Source organism: Mus pahari, chromosome 13, assembly GCF_900095145.1.
Source record: "Mus pahari chromosome 13, PAHARI_EIJ_v1.1, whole genome shotgun sequence".
In the NCBI taxonomy this organism is placed as follows: Eukaryota; Metazoa; Chordata; class Mammalia; order Rodentia; family Muridae; genus Mus; species Mus pahari.
In genome coordinates, this window is record NC_034602.1 from 34,820,658 (window position 1) to 34,837,151 (window position 16,494).

The 16,494-nt window shown below is 39.0% G+C and overlaps 1 protein-coding gene across 7 annotated transcripts in view; it reads right to left on the reverse strand.

The window, feature by feature from the left end:
• Positions 1-16,494, reverse strand: part of Bod1l1 (biorientation of chromosomes in cell division 1 like 1) — a 57,041-nt gene that overhangs the window by 35,254 nt on the left and 5,293 nt on the right. For all 7 annotated transcript variants that reach the window (XM_029545038.1, XM_029545037.1, XM_029545036.1 and 4 more), the window contains exons 2-9: positions 15,238-15,362; positions 10,501-10,691; positions 9,393-10,007; positions 8,611-8,760; positions 5,939-6,105; positions 4,234-4,345; positions 3,588-3,726; positions 1,136-1,208 (exon numbers count right to left, since the gene is read on the reverse strand). In XM_029545038.1, coding sequence (XP_029400898.1) covers positions 1,136-1,208; positions 3,588-3,726; positions 4,234-4,345; positions 5,939-6,105; positions 8,611-8,760; positions 9,393-10,007; positions 10,501-10,691; positions 15,238-15,362 — 1,572 coding nt within the window. The remainder of the gene's footprint in view (positions 1-1,135; positions 1,209-3,587; positions 3,727-4,233; positions 4,346-5,938; positions 6,106-8,610; positions 8,761-9,392; positions 10,008-10,500; positions 10,692-15,237; positions 15,363-16,494) is intronic.

Here is a 16,494-nt window from a genome sequence, read left to right on the forward strand (position 1 = left end):
TGGTGGCTCATAACCATCCGTAACAAGATCTGACGCCCTCTTCTGGAGTGTCTGAAGACAGCTACAGTGTACTTACATATAATAAATAAATAAAATCTTAAAAAAAAAAAAAAAGACTTAAATTCAGTTAAAGCTAAATCTATCCGAAGAAAATAACCCAATACAGGGAGAAATGCATATACAGCATGGATTTTCACAATTTAAAATGTGCACATTTTGGATACAACCTTAAGTGTCAAATACAAGCTAGTGCTTATGTAACTGAAAATTTATCCATTCAGTAGATTAATCAATTTTTACATAATTATGCACATTAAGAGGTAACACAAAGTGAGCAAAGTCTCAAAAAATTCTTTTTTTTTTTTTTTTTTGTTAGAATACTTCCCTTCCAAAAAACTCTATACATGTGGAAACCAAAGAGATAAAATAGGGAACCTACTCTGGGCAATTTTAGTTTTCTCTTTCTTCTTCTTACTGACAATTGTGTTATTGCTGTATATAAGAAAACAGGGTGAAGAGGGTAAGGGAAAGAGAACGTACTCTCTACACAAAACTAAATCATATGCATCAACCTATTAACAGGGAATTCAGGCCGAATAGGAAGAGGCTAAAATTGCTGAACGGAATGGTTTTTAAGACATAGTACCGTAAAGACCGTATTATGCTGTTTTGCTGCAAAGGAATACTGAATGACCCACAACTAACAAAAGGGCTCTGACAAGGGTTTCACTAAGACATGTGTTGCAGACAGCCCTGGGTCTAATTATATTTGATGTTAATTCCCTTCTCCAAACAAGGAATAAGTCACGTAGGTGACTTCCTATAAACCTTCTTCCCACCTTAATGTATAAAATAAAGGCTGGAGCTGGTGATAGGGTGGAGAAAGAAGGAAGGTGGAGCTGAAGGTTTTGGGAGAAAAAGGAGAGAGGACAACAGAGGAGGAGGAGGAGGAGGAGGAGGAGGAGGAGGAAAGGAAGAAGGAAAGTGTAAGCTCTAAGGGGTCTCTTATATGGGGAAGATGGTAGTGTAGTGGTAGATCTGCCCAGTCTAGGCACACAGCATGTATTCATATTAATTAAGTTGTGTTTTCATTGCCCAGGCTTATTTGGGTTGGAGATTTACCTCAACAACATACCTCACTTGTTTTCAGGGCTTCTTTGGACTCTTCCTCAGCCTGAGGTTTCTTTTTGGAATTTTCATCAACATTCCTGAGAGGGAAGCAAATCAAATATGAACTTCCAATCTGAATCTAAGAATCTCACAAGAGAGCTGAAACTCTTTTCTTTACTATTCACTTCATTTGTGAAGGCTGATTACATTTTAATGTAACTTTATGTTTAGTCATCAGAGAGCACAGTTCAAGTGTGGCATGAACATTCCTGGCGCTAGAGGAAAACATGCTACAAAGACAATTCCTAATGTGCTGCCCTGTGAACACTGTACCCACTATGCAGACGTTTGAATGTCTTACCATCTTTTGAAAATGCAGGAAGGCCTTTTTGACTCAGAGCTATATGAACAGGGTACAACAAACCTGAGAACTGATCCCTCTCTCTAAGTTCTGTAATTCACTTATCTTTAAGTTTATGACTAATTTACATAATTGTAACGATGGGCTGGAGAGAGGCTCAACCACTAAAAGCATCTGCTGCTCTTCTAGAAGACCTGGGTTCAGGTCCCAACACCCACATGACAGCTCACAACCATTGATAACTCCAGTTCAAGGATATCCAACCCTATCTCCTGGCCTCCACAGGCTCCTGCACATATGTGATACAGAAATGCATGTAGACAAAGACACATACAAACAAAATAAAAATAAGTAAGTTTAAGAAAAGAATTGTAATTTAATGGAACAGTAAAACTGTAGACTATGGTTCACACTACATCGTAGATACTTTCAAGAGTGTCTTTCCCTTTGTAATTCTTCAATAAATAATTGAAGCAATGAAAATACAGTGCTAGGAAAAAACAAAACAAAAACAAAAACACAAAACCCCTGCTTTCTATGAAGAGGAAATCATGGGGTGATGTTAAAAATAGGTGCTGAGAAGCCCGATGAACAGATGCAACCTCTGTTACTAAGTGGTTCCCACAGGCCCAGACAAGATACTTCTACAAGTTCTTCCAGGAGCCCAGAAACTCAACTCTGAAACAAGGAAAAATGTTCTTGTATGTACACTTTCTGGGATACAATCTAAAGCTTCCGTCAGATTTTCACAAAATTATTAAAAATATACTTTAAAATGCTATAGCTATCAATACAATGAAAGATGATAAAAAGAACAAATTCTAAGGCAAGGCCTTCATAAACACATAGTAACATCTACAGTCAATGTGAGACTCTATATGACTACTTTCTTTTCTTTTTTTTTCCTGACAGGTTGTTGTTTTATTTCTGTCCTGTTGCAGTACCACAGGTGCATCAGTTCCTGCTTTTCTATTAAGAATGTCAAGGTTAGCAAGATGGCCCATTAGGTAAATCTGCTTCCTGGCAAAATAGGTGACCTGAGTTCTATCCCTGGACATGCAGAGGATAACGCTTCCCCTAGAAGCCCTAGGTTGCCAAATAAAGACCCAATGCTAGGTGTGAGATGCTTTTCCTCAAGTTATTGGTTGGGAAGGGGTCTCAGAGATTCCCAAAATAATACTACCTATTACCACTGATCTCAGTTGCAACCATAACTTGATAGTAAAATCCCATTGCTGAAAACACCACAGACCTTGGTCACAGGACATGGAGAAATCAAGGTGGTACTATTTTGAAAGATTCTTCCCTGCTGGGTAAATTTCAAAGTGCCAGAAGGTATTAAACAGGTCCCTGGGGATGGAGGGAGTCATCAACAGTCCTACAGAGCTGTGGATCTAAGAGCTCCAATAACCATTAGCATGGTAAGATATGCTCATATGTGTAATAGTGCATGAGCATTATGAGTATAATTAATCATGTTCTGGTTGGAATTAAGGCCTGATCCATAAGAAGAAACACAAGCCTGGTACCATAAGTTTGACTAATATACATATTAGCCATACTAATATTAAATGCTAATGACATTTAAAATGCATGATTTGAGACCTATTAGGACCCAGGGTGAACATACTACCTTTATTTTGCTGAACAGATATAAAATCAAACTGCCCTATAAATTCCTCTCTCTAAAAAAGCCAAGTATGATGGCACACAATAATTCCAGCACTGGAGAGGCTAAGGCAGAAGGATCAGAGTAAGCTCAAGGCCAGAGTTCCAGGGCTATTTGTACATCTCTACAAATATAGAAATAGTTCTCAGACCTCAACAGAGATGTCTGTGCAAAAGATGATGGTTAACATAGAAACTCACAACCCATCAAACTGCAAAGATTAAGTGAAAACGGGGTGGGGAAGATAGAGTCTCTGTCTATAGCCCTGGCTATGCCAGAATTCTCTGTGTAGATCATGATGGCCTCAGAGTCACAGAGACCCCATGCCTCTGCCTCCCCCCACCATGCCCAGTTACTTTTTCAGACAGCCTATGCCAACTTTCAAAGCTGTTCTTCTGAAAACGTACCACAAATATGATAATCTGAACATAGTAGGTAAAAATGCACCTTGAATCTTTTCTTCTTTTTTTGCTTAAGGCTACTTTCTTCTCTAAAACTTTCCGTTCTTTAAGGACTTCTTTAATTCTTGGGGCTTTGGGTTCCAAAGTCTTGGTTGATGAGTCTTCTAGATCCACACTACTTTTGCCTAGAAAGTAAATAAAGAAGCTTTATTTCAGAAGACAGTTCTGTAACAGTGCTATATTTAGTTTTCATTACAGTTTTATAACCAGTATAAAACACAAAATAGCTTTGAATGAGTCTCAGTTTCTGCTAGGAAAAACAGACATCAATTTTGTTGTATTTACTGTGCCAGATACATGCCAGCATAAGGGCTGTAGCACAGTCGGGCGAAGAGCGAAGTTTGTGGTCTTGATTTCAATCCCCAGCATCAGAGAAAATAACAAGAGTAAAGGGGAAAAGCAAAGATGATGTGAGGTATAGGCTAGCTGCACTATCATCACCAGAAATGCTCAGTTACTTCTATCTGAAATCTAGTCCACCAGTATAGCAGAATACATTCTTCCACACTTAGGAACTTTTTTATGTGCATATATAGCGCTTTTTTATGTGCATATGCCAAAGCAATACGAGACTAACTAGAAAATGATGGTGTAGATAAGATACTCTCAAATAAAAGTAATGTCTGCTATACCTTGGCTCTTCACTTTAGAAGATTTTGTCTTTTCTGCTTTCTGCTTTCGTTTTTCTTCAAGTTTCTCTCTATTGATTCGTCTTCTTAAAAGTCTCTCTTCTTTTTCTTTAGCCTAAAACCATAAAATTACCTGTAGATTATCAGGTAGAAGCCAAGACACTCTGGAAGAGCGTATGTAAGAAAACAGCCGAGAATACATTTCTCAGGTATCCCTCGGGCTCAGCACATATTAGTGAGACCTTGGGTTGTAAACCCCTAGTACTCAAAGTTGTCCCTACCGACAAAGTTTTAGTTTGTTCTTCTGATGTTTTTACACATCAACAGAATATGCAGAAGCGCACATATATCAGGTTACAAAGATAGCTCAGTGACTAAGAGCACGTGCTGTTCTCACAGATGTCCCAGGCTGTTCCCAGCAACATGATAGCTAACAACCATCACTACCTCCACTTCCAGGGGAGTCTAATACCTTCTAACCTCTGCAGGCACTAGGCATACATATACACACAGGCAAAACATACACATAAATCTTACCAAAAAAAAGGAACAGACATTAACTGTGTGCCTAGGTATGGGTAAGACTACTCTGTTTTGGAAGCTACCAGATGATAGAGGCACAGATAGGAAAACTTTCCATTATTATTTTAGAATGCTATTGGTTTGAAGAAAAAAGGTGATGTAACAAAATAGTTACAACTAAAAAAGGGAGAAAAAAAAGTTATAGAATCATAAACATCAAGCATAAGTGGGTATGTCTTCAGAACTTCAAGTAGCAGGTAAATTCTACAGCTAATCTGACTTGGTGGCTAGACTCCTGGGCCTAAACCGTGGCCTTGGGGCTTTCTGCTGGCAGAATTTTAATTAGAGAGAATTCACAATCATTTCGTTATTCTAACCACCCCTTTCTGGCTCAGGGCTCAAAGCCAAACTTTCAAAAATCCAATCAAAAATCCCAACAGGTGCATAGCTCCTATCCAATATCCTCTCTAAGAACTAAGCCTGGAAGGAAAGCTAGCTAGCAATCACATTTTATAGTGTTCTCTTCAATAGTTATTTCTATAAACTCCCTAATTGTGACAGAAGAAACTTTTTATATTTTTATGTTCCTTATATTGTAAGACATTTAAAAACTAATGAATTTTATTTAAAAAGCACTCAATAATTGAAATCGGAAGCATTTTCAAACCTAGAAAATTGGTGGATTACATTTCCCTCAATTTCCTTATACTTGTTACATACTGTATCTCTGCATGAAATGAGTCAAATGGCTACAAGACTTTCACAATATGAAGCAGATAGTTACATGTTTTCACTTTCATTAGTAACAATGATACACCTTGGTGTCTACTCTATGAAATTCCTTGGCAAGCTCCCTGAGGGCAGGACCATGTCTGCTGTGTGCTTGTGCATATGTACCTTGCACAGACTACCATTCAAATTTTGTCAATCTGTTGTAGCAGACTAAGTCACAGTTGTGGGTTGTGACCTCTTTGAGGGTTGACCAATACTTTCCCAGAGGTTGCATATCAGATATTCTGCATATCAGATATTATAATTCATAACAGTAGCAAAATTACAGTTATGAGGTAGCAAGACAATAATTTTATGGTGAGGGGTCACTACAGCATGAGGAGTGTTTAAAGGGTTGCAGCATTAGGAAGGTTTTGAAGCACTGCTAGATCTGCAAGAGATCAACTGGACTTACAATGGATTGCCGCCGTTGCTCCACTGTGAGTTCGTCATCAGAATCACTGTAGTACTTTGAGTAAAGATAAGGTTTGTGAACATAAGCATGCCGTACGCTTCTGGCTTTTCCATCACTAGAATCACCAGGTTGAGCTTTTGTTTTATTCTGCTTGTTTTTCTCTTCATCTGGAAAGAAGCCAATATAAAAAGTGCTTCTGTCAATAAGCAACAACAGGTCATATATGCAGCAAAAGATACTAATATACCTCAAATGTATTTAAGGGTTCAAAGGGGTTGTTTATATGAGAAAAGAAATTGACATTTAAAAAAACTACAGTTCACCTCACATATAGAGGCAGACCAAGTTAGACATTTGTGTTATTAAAAGAAAAAAGAAGCGTAGAGGAGAGTTACACAGAGCAGGGAAGAAGCAGGGCAGGCTCCGAACTAGAGGCAGAGGCTCCACGCTGCCCCTAGAGCAGGGTGGATTTGTAGGCTCTACATGGAAGCCAAATACACACTGGCTGTACACTGCTAGGCCTTTACCTGCTTATGATCTGATGGGAAGCATCCACTCAGAGGATGGGAGATGGCTTCTGCCAGTCTAAGCTTAAGTCTTCTTTTACTGTTTACCGATTGGCTTCTTAATTCAGGAGCCCACTTAGTTGAAGCTGCTGGAACCATCTTAACCTACTGTTCCTCCCATTAGTTATTTTAAACAATGTATTTTGACAAATAATTCTTGGACTTGATATGAATGCTTTTGTCACTGTTAAGTTGAAGAAATTCACTTGAAACTATACTTTAAAGCACACTTGAAATCTTCCTTATGTTTTTAGCTTTTTGAGAGTCTCACTATTTTCTCTGGCTGTCCTGGAACTCACTATGTGGACTGGTCTCCAATTTACAGATATCCACTTGCCTCTGCCTCCCACACCACCACACCCAGCTCACACCTGAGATCTTACTGCCTACTTATGTGTTTAGGGAAAAAGCAGGAATCAATCACACACACACCTTACACTAACACCTCTACATTAGGAAGGCAATCTTTCCACTTGACATAGTAGAAAGGCAGAAAAAAGGAATGTTTTCATTTCTTATTACTTATTGTTCTTAGTGAACTTCTTATATTTAGAGCATGCACACAGAAAATCTAACCCCAAAAAAGAAAACACCCTAGCAGACCCCAAAGCATAGAAAAAGCACAGGAATCACAGGATAGGGACTAGCCTTCCCACATGGGCTGGACAGTAAGGACCACCATCATAGCTAGTATACACTGCTGCTCCTATTCTGAATAACTTTGCTTCTCCTGGAAATACCCATAAAATTTAAAGATATGAAAGGCTAAGAAAAGTATCTGTGGAGTTAAAAGGCTCTACTTCCCCCGCTGAGTTTCTTCCTCGACATCCTATCCAAAGCTAGCAGAAAATGTAAAGGATGCTGCCCACTGGCAAGGATATGTCAGAGCAAAGAGCAGCATGTCCTGGCTACATGCAGACTCAGCTTTGAATTCTGCCCTGGTGCTCAGTGGCTATGTGACTTTGGATTGGATATACTTCAAGACTTTGTTCCCTTTGTTGTGCCTCCTTTCCAGAGCTGCAGAAGTTAAGAAACACAAAGACATTAGCACAGACCCTGGAACCCAGTAAGCACTTAGGAAGGGTCAGCTGACAAGCAAACTGTATAATAAGATTTCAGCTTTGCTCTGAGAGGTCTGACATTTGCCCTAAGCTTCTGAGAGGTCATCTCTGGGCTCTCATGATGCTGTACTTGACTGATGTGTTTCTGCTTTCCTGGTTCTCTTATGGTCAAACCAAAGTTTACTGTTAAGATGGAAGAATGGGATTCGGTCCTGCAGCAAGACCTCTTAGGGCTAGGGGCACAAGGGCAGGCAGGTCATTATGACTATATTCTTTAGCCCAAATAAGAATTTCAGACCAACGTTCTAGTGAACTTCTGGGTTATTATAATCTATCCTGATTATAGAAATGGATGTCAAGTTGCCCACAAGTCGAGAGGACATACAGAGGGCTCCTGTTTGGAAAGTTTCTAAACTTGACTCTGAGCACACTATCCCTTCTCTGACTTGACTGTGTTCCTTAGCTTGACCAACTGTATTGAGTAGACCAGTATTTGTAGTGATTTGAGGCAGGACACTACACTAGTAGGATAGCCTAGAACTCCCTATATTTTAACAGTTCTTCTTTTGCCTTAGCCTTCCCAGTGCTGTGATTCTAAGCACAAGCCAACACCTGACTAGTATAATATATCTGCTCTTGGTGCATTCTGTTATGCCTTTTAGGAAATCAGTTTTTCCAAGGGTATTCTTTATGACCCTCAAATTTGTAGCTGGTAGTAGAAGCGAGGACAGCTTTCCAGCTTGTATCCACCAAGCATCATCACACACAAACAAAAGCAGCTCTGTGTGCACAATCTCCTCTCAACTTTGCAATAACATCGAATGATGGGGTTGATCATGGAAAAGTAGGCTTGTTGAGGGCTGGTAACATGTACAAGGATAATTAGACAGACAACCCTGCAGCTCAATCAGAAGCCAATTTTATAATCACAGGTAGCAGTCTCTAGCTATATATACCACAGTCAGGAAGTAGCCATTAGAACAGAACACAAATAATGCTTATCAGCACTGTCACAGAGACACTGAGAAAAATGTATCACCCTTACCCTCTGATGTAATCTCTCCTTCTTCCATGCTCTCAGACATAACAACCTCCTCCTCTGAGTCTTCTTCAAAGGATGAAAGGTCACTGGTGTGGACAGAGCTGACTGTGATATCAGTGAGACCATCCACATCAGAATCTACCAAAGAACAATCTTTAAGGAAAAAAAATGAAACAAAATAAACAACTGATCACAAGAATGTATTTAAAGCCTAAGCCCTCAATATTAAAAATTGCCTGCTTTAAACAGGAAATTTAGCTATCAGAAAAGCAGCCATATCAATAAAATGCGAAGGTAAAATAGTCACTTGCAACAGTAACTATTAACTTATAATGTAAGGGTAAATACAAATATAGATTTTAAGTAACTGATTATTATTATTACTACCTAGTATTTTGAAGATTAGCATATACAATTTAAGTTGCTTGGAACTGTGTGAAAAAAAGATAATACAAATTACGAAGTTTATAGCTTTTCTGTAAAATTTTCTTTGTCAACAGACACATCAGTATAGTTAAGAAAATATAAATATTTATTTCCAGCCTTCTAAACAGGCCAAACGGGCTCAGGCTAGCCTGGACCCTACACTAGGCATGCACATCCAGCCCTGAGATTACTGATGGGTGCCACCGTGCACAGCTTAGTACTTTTATTGTTTTACAAGTTTTCAAGTTTTGACATGAAAACACCAAAATAAATCATTACAATCAAAAGCCAAAAAGTGACACCGTCCTCTTCCTGTCAGGAACAAGCCCTCTTGAAGCCATGTGGCCTTGTGCATGTACCTTCTTTTGTCCCCTCAGCAGCCCTGGCTCTGCTGTTGCTCTTTTCAGAAGGAAGCTTTGAGCTCTCCACTTCTTTGTCTTTTGCTTGTCTCTCATCTTTCACTTTCTGTGTATCTTCATTCCTTTTAGAGTGATCAATTTTTTTTTCAGTCTTTTCCTTCTTTTCCTTCTTTCTCTCTCCTTTCTCATTACCATCGGGTTTCTTTTCTCCTCTGTCCGTTGATTTAATTTTTGGGTCATTGTTTTCCTGCTGAGCATCCTTACTTAGTAACAGTAAGCTATTATTCTCTTTCAGATGATTTTTAGTTTCTTCCACTGGACAAGGGAGATCACTAGGTTCTTCTGACTTGGGAGCAGTTTCTAGCCCATCTCCTCCAGAATCAGGGGTAGCCTTTTCTCTCTCAGTCGCATCTTCTGAGCCCCTCTCCCTGTCTGTGCTAACGTCCGTGCTCGGCTGAGATGAGAGTCTTCTGGATATTCTCTCACTGACCTTGGCATTTGACAATTCTGTTGAAGCTCTGGCAGCGTTAGCTTCTTGGTTAAGAGAAGTTATGGTTTCCAAGATTGACATGGCATCACTGGCTACATTAGCACTGGGCCCAGGAGCAGGAGCACCTTCATGGAGAAGATAAGAATAAATTGGAAGAAGACTGAAATAAATGTATGAAAAAGTACATCCCTCTACTTCACTGACAGTACACACTACTGTTAAAGCTGAGCAGAAATGCAAGTTCCTGTAGGCTTTTCAGGTACAAAAATAATACACATACTCAAAAATTTCTATCTCCTAAGTACATAGTGTCTTATAGGAAAGATGCCAACACATCTGAGAACATTCCAGTTGTGAGAAGAATGTCTTTACTATTTCAGTTACATTCTCTCTTATAGCAAGTGTGCACACACACAAACTCATCATTATTATAATGTTTTTTTGAAATTAATTTCAAAATAGAAATGTCATGCCAGTTAGGGAACTTGAGCAATATTGAAAGCACATATAATTTCACTAAAGTTGACAAAGGGAGCAATGTATTAAAAACTAAGTATCTCTATCCAGGCAATCAGAACAAGAAGAGCCTGGGAACTGACAAGAGTAAAAGCAAAGCACCTTGGGTAATGACAGAAGATTCTGGCTTCTCATCATCAGGAGCTGTGCTGCCAGCTGCTTCCTCTTTGTGATTCAATGTGGCCAGAAACTCGTGCACAGCTTTTTCTACCTGAGGCCTGAATGTGTGGTTGATCTTTGGATCCACAACCTGAGAAATAATTCGGTCAATACCAGACTCCAGCATTCCTGATCTGAAATACAAGCAATTCACAGAAAGGTAAAGAAATAATTTTATATTATTTGCACAATTTATTTTGAAGAAAATAGTGTCTATTAAATATGTGTTCAACCTTCAATACTCTATTTGGGAAAGTTAATACAGTAGTGGTTTAAGTATGCTATACTACAAAGACATTTGTAAACTGTCCCCCCAGTGCATCGCCAGTAGAAAGACTAAAACACAAAAAGGCCTCTGGAGTAGCTGCAGTACTACAGAGCATAAGGGAGGTCGTGCCTTTCTCTACCTCCATCCCTGGAACATAAGAGGACCTCACGGGAGATGAGTTCCAGGCCTAGTAAATCTCTTGGCTCTGAAATGTTTTCTTCTTAAAAAATAGAAAATATAAACTTTTTCTAAGTCTTAGTTTTTAGTTAAGGTGAACAATATACACAAAGTATAATTTCATCAAATTGATAAACAAGAAACAAGGAAAAAATAAAACTCAAGATGTCTGGCTTTCTTTTTATTACTTTCCTGCTATAAAATAGGATGATTTAGTCATTTAAAGAGGTAGGTTATGAATGTCTTCTATATAAAATGCACCATGCTGGCCACCAGGCACTACAAACTATGCTAGTTAAAGATACAGATACAGACACAATTACAATACAAGAGGCTAGGCATTAACATACACAAGGTATTGTGGGGAAAGAGAAGAGTAAGGAATTATTGGCTGTGTTCACAATAAGGTGGGAACACTCCACAAAGAGAAGTCATGGAGCTCAGTCTTGATGTGTATAAAAGAGGGAGGGAGGAAAGGGGCTATAAGTCTAAGAGGGCAGACAGAGGAGTGACAAGAACATGTTTTAAGTAGCACTTATGTAAAATGACATCTGAGCAAAATAGACTTAAGATCAGATTTCTTCGTAGATTGCACCAGAAGTAATCAAAGTGCTCAGGACAGTGTTGGGAGACTGAGGCACTAGTCACCTCCTGCTTCTTGGCCCCCATCTTTCTGGATAGAATGGGTGAGGAGGAATTGACCTTTATACTGTCATATGCTGTTTCTGAGTGTACCTGTCTGAAGTGAGGGTGGACTGGATTTTCAATTCCCAAGGCACTTTAAAGCCACGTGATAACACAATTCTATTTATGTGGGACATAAAGAAAAATGAGCTGACATGCAACAAAGTAGGTTACCTGCTTTTTCAAGTTATAAAAGTAAAGAACAGAATGCAAATCCTGAAAACACTGCTGTATCTTATAGCTCTTTTTTGTCCCCTTTAAAGATGAGTTGCGAATGTAGCAGAAAGAAGCATTAAAAAGTTTTGCAGTAAGGCATAAGTTCAAAGACATAAAATTAAAGAAGAAAACCCACTGAACCCCAAAATACTGCTTCAGTTGCCTATATTTTGGCTTCTTGTCCTGTAAACAAAAATACTCTTAAATGTAGTCTTCATTCTCATGGAGGAAGATCTTATGTAAAAACAGGGTCCACAGCTACTGGTCTACTGCTCTGTAGACTCACTGCCTTAGAGTATTCCCTAGCTGCCACTCCAAGAGAAAAGTCTCAGCCCTAGGTCCATAGATACGTCAGATACACTCCTTGTTAGAGTTACTTACCTGCAGGCCGGGTTAGTGCCTGTCTGTAATACCAACTACTTAGGAGGCTGAGGCAGGATAATCACGAGGTTATGACTGGCCTGAGCAATGGGAAAATTTTAGGGTAAGAGTTCAAGGCCATCTTGCACAAATTTGGAGACTTTTTCTCAAAATAGAAACAAACCAAAAAGGGCTGAATCCAGGCAAGGTGGTAGATGCCTGTAATTCCAGCATTCTAGTCCAAGGCCAGCCTAGGCTACATATAGAGTATGAGAGCCATGGCTACACACTGAGACCCTATTTTTTTTTTAAGATTTATTTATTATTATACATAAGTACACTGTAGCTGTCTTCAGACACACCAGATGAGGGCATCAGATCTCATTATGGATGGTTGTGAGCCACCATGTGGTTGCTGGGATTTGAACTTAGGACCTTTGGAAGAGCAGTCAGTGCTCTTAACTGCTGAGTCATCTCTCCAGCCTCTGACCCTATTGTTTTTAAGAAAGTACCTCAGTGATAGAGTGCTTATTTTTCCACCCCTAATACTGGAGGAAAAAACTAAATATGTAAGTAAAACTAATCCACTTCTTTCTCTTTTAAAATTCCACCCAAGTCATTACTGAAAGCTATCCAGTGTTTTCAGGTTTTGTAGCATGAATACATAAACAGAATAAAAATTTCCTTACCCCTGAATAAGAAAATAAGCTACTAAGTTCACCCACTTTAAGTTGCTGACAGTAGGCATTTGTTCTATAGAAATGGCAACTGCAATGGCTTGAGTCAGCTGAGTACTTTCTCAAGTGTGTGTGAAAACCTGCTTGAGATTACCATTATTTATAGGGCTAGTCCATCCATACAGTTCTAGTTTGCATACAACTAAAGAATCCTTCTCTAAGCTGAACACAGTAGTGCACATCTCTTCATAAGGCAAAGGCAGGTGGATCTGTGAGTTTCTAGCTTAGTCTACAGAGTGACTTTTAGGACTTCCAGAGCTATGTAGTAAGACACCCTGTCTCAATAAAACAAAACCAAAACAAAACAACAAAAAAGAGATACACTGTCTCAAAAACAAACAAACAACAACAAAAAATCAACTGCAACAAAATCCTTCTCTAAGGAAAACTTGAAAATGCTACTATTTCTAACATAAAGCTTTGCAAATGGGGTAAGCAAGATGTCTTAGTGGTTACAAGCTCTTGCAGTACAAGCTCAATGATCTGAGTTGAATCCCTGGGTTCCTCTGAAGGAGATTTTCTTTGGCCTCCATACCCACAAGGTAATAAGGGGACAATGTGCAGACGTCTCAGAAGAGTGGCTGGTGAGTTAGCAGAGTACAGCTGTTGCCCTTCCCAGTCTCCAGTCTCGCCACAGTGCTCCTTCACTCACTGCTGCCCCAGGCTTTGGCTTCCTTACCTTTTACCAGGCAGGAAACTGTGGTCAAGATGTCTTTTATTGTACTAGGGTTCTAAGTGATTGACTTTTCGCATTTCCCTCACCTAAAATAAAATGACAGTTTCCTTGTTTTAGAGATTTTGTATACTAAAGTCTAAATAAAACTCCAGAAAACTGTTCTTCTTGAGACTCTCAACATTGGATAATAAAATAGTGCAAGATTTACTGGATCCTGTGGGCTGGATCAGCACTGTAAGAGAAAGATACCCTTCTCCTGAGAAGGATGCAAGAGCCTTCTAAACAGAATGGTGATGAAGCAAAACAATCATCTGTAGAAGACTGGTAGCTAGGAAGTGCTGGAAGAGAGCCCTGCATTATCGGCAGCACTGCATATAAATGTGAGCTGGGCACCACAGCTGCGCCTGCTCCCATCCCTGTGCTCCTTTGCTTGCTGTTCTACTTTGTGGAAATAAGGAGCCTTCTTGGCCTGCCATTCAATAGACTCCTTCTAGTATCTTCTTTTCAGGAAAGAGCTCTTTTTACCAAGAGGTACTGTTAAGCAGCCTTCCGACGGCATCTTCTGATCTCCCCTAGACTCTTTCATAGGTTCTCAAACAGCTTTTAAAACACAGACAAGAAACCTAGTGCTATTTCCTTTTCTTATGTACAGGGAGACACAGTCTAAGCTCCCTGGCTCTGGGTTTCTAGCATTACCTGAGGCTAAATGAACTTTCTAGTGCATTCTTATTTCTGGGGCTTCCTGTGGCTTGGAACTATCACACTACATAGGCTTGAGTTAGACTGCTCACCTGTTTAAAGCCACACTTTATAAATGTTGAGTATAAATATTTGTCAAAGCAGGAAGAATAAGCACTCTTTAAATAACTGGGACAGAAAGACTTTTTTGTCTTAGCAAATATTTATATTCGAAAACAAGCAGAAGACTGTAAATCAAGTTCATAATCTTTTTAAAGTAAATATTCCAGACTTTCTAAGTATTTCAGCTTTTATTCTTTGTGTCTTATGCTGATGCAGAAATGACTGGACAAATCAAAATACACTATATATTAGAAGACAGCACGCACAACCACCTACACACTATATATTAGAAGACAGCACGCACAACCACCTACACACTATATATTAGCAGACAGCGTGCACAACCCTAACCTACACACTATATATTAGAAGACAGCACGCACAACCCAGGGACTGTTTTACATTTCAGAGCTGTGTCATATTCATCCTACTTGTTAGACAAGAAGATCGTCATTAATGTAATTGGATAGGACATTATAGCATTTACATCCATTAATATTTACATAGAGATTTTTCTGATGTGTTTTAAGTCATGCTATTTCTTTTCTCAAATACTTAAATACCTCTAAGACTACAGGAAAAAAAGAGTAAAAATTTATAAAGGAAATATGAAATGATGAGGTCATACTCCAAAATATACTGGACTAAGTCACATTAAACTTCCAAAACTGCTGACATGAGGAGAATGTATTTCTGTTTGCTTTCAGATAAAGTAAACAACAGCATTTTAACCCTAGCCTGGGCCCCTAACTCAGACTTACTTCAGAACTTGCTGTCGGATATTGTTTCTCAGTTGGTTCTTGTTGAGGTGGGGACTCCATGTATGAGTTGCCAAGTGGTTTGCAACGAAGTTGTCAACTCTCTGCCTCAGATTCTGATAGGCAGGCTAGAAAGAAAAACAAAACAAAACCCATAAGTGCTAGAAACCTTTAATTCATATAATACTGAAAATCAGTTCAATAATTTTAACATATTTAATAGTCCTAAGATTTCTTATAGTTGATGGAAAGCTTCACAGTTATAACTTACAAATACTGCCTGTTTTGTCTAAGACAAGTTGTTTGTAAATAGAGTTAAGATAAAGAAGACAACCCTTTCTGTAGACAAACTAGAAGCAAAACACAAATGTTAATGTTAGAGGTCTGGAAACAAAGAGCGGGAGGTAAGAAGTCCTGAGAAAGAATGTAGCATATGACCTACAGGGAAAATTAGTTTCAAAGTTGCATGATGTAACCAGGGATGAGAATGACCTTTGTGGACAGAGCCAACAACAAAAGAAAGGAATCATTTGACTAGACAAAAATATAAAGCCACAAGTACTAGGAAAACCCATATACTGGTATTCTAACCTAGTTAGAGAAGAGAGTCCAAGGGCAACAGAAATGAAGCTGGAAACAGACTGGGACTTGGTGCTTGCACAAGGAGATTTGAGAATGGGAATTCATTACACATATGAACACAGTGGTTCAACAGCTGTGTGTAAGTAGACACAAAACTCACCTGGAAAAGTATGCAATAACTAAAATAATGAAGGTCTGCGGAGGTAAGATATGAGGTGGAAGTTACAGACTCAAAAGAAATTACTTAGGAACAGACCACTGAATCATGTGCTACATCTGGGGTAAAAGTAGCTCTCAAGCAGCCTTAACCTCTCTCCCTCAAGGGGGATTGAGCAACGTCTAAAGCACATTAGATTATAACTGAGGAAAGAGAGCAGAGATGCTACTGAACACTGCACACAGCTCAGGGCAGACCCTACAAGTAACCAGCTTGAAAGATCCACACTGTTTAAGGCTTAGAAAGCCTACCTCCCTAATTCTCGACACGGCCCACCCCCAACACCAAAAAAAAAAAAAAAAAAAAAAGAAAGAAAGAGAAAAAAAAAAAGAAAGAGAAAAAGAAAAAGAGAAGAAGAAAAAGAATAAAGCAGAGGAAGATAAAAAGGAGATCCAGTCTTCTCTATTTAAGAAATGGTAGTGAGGACACACACCTTTAGTCCCAACACTTAGGATCTGAGT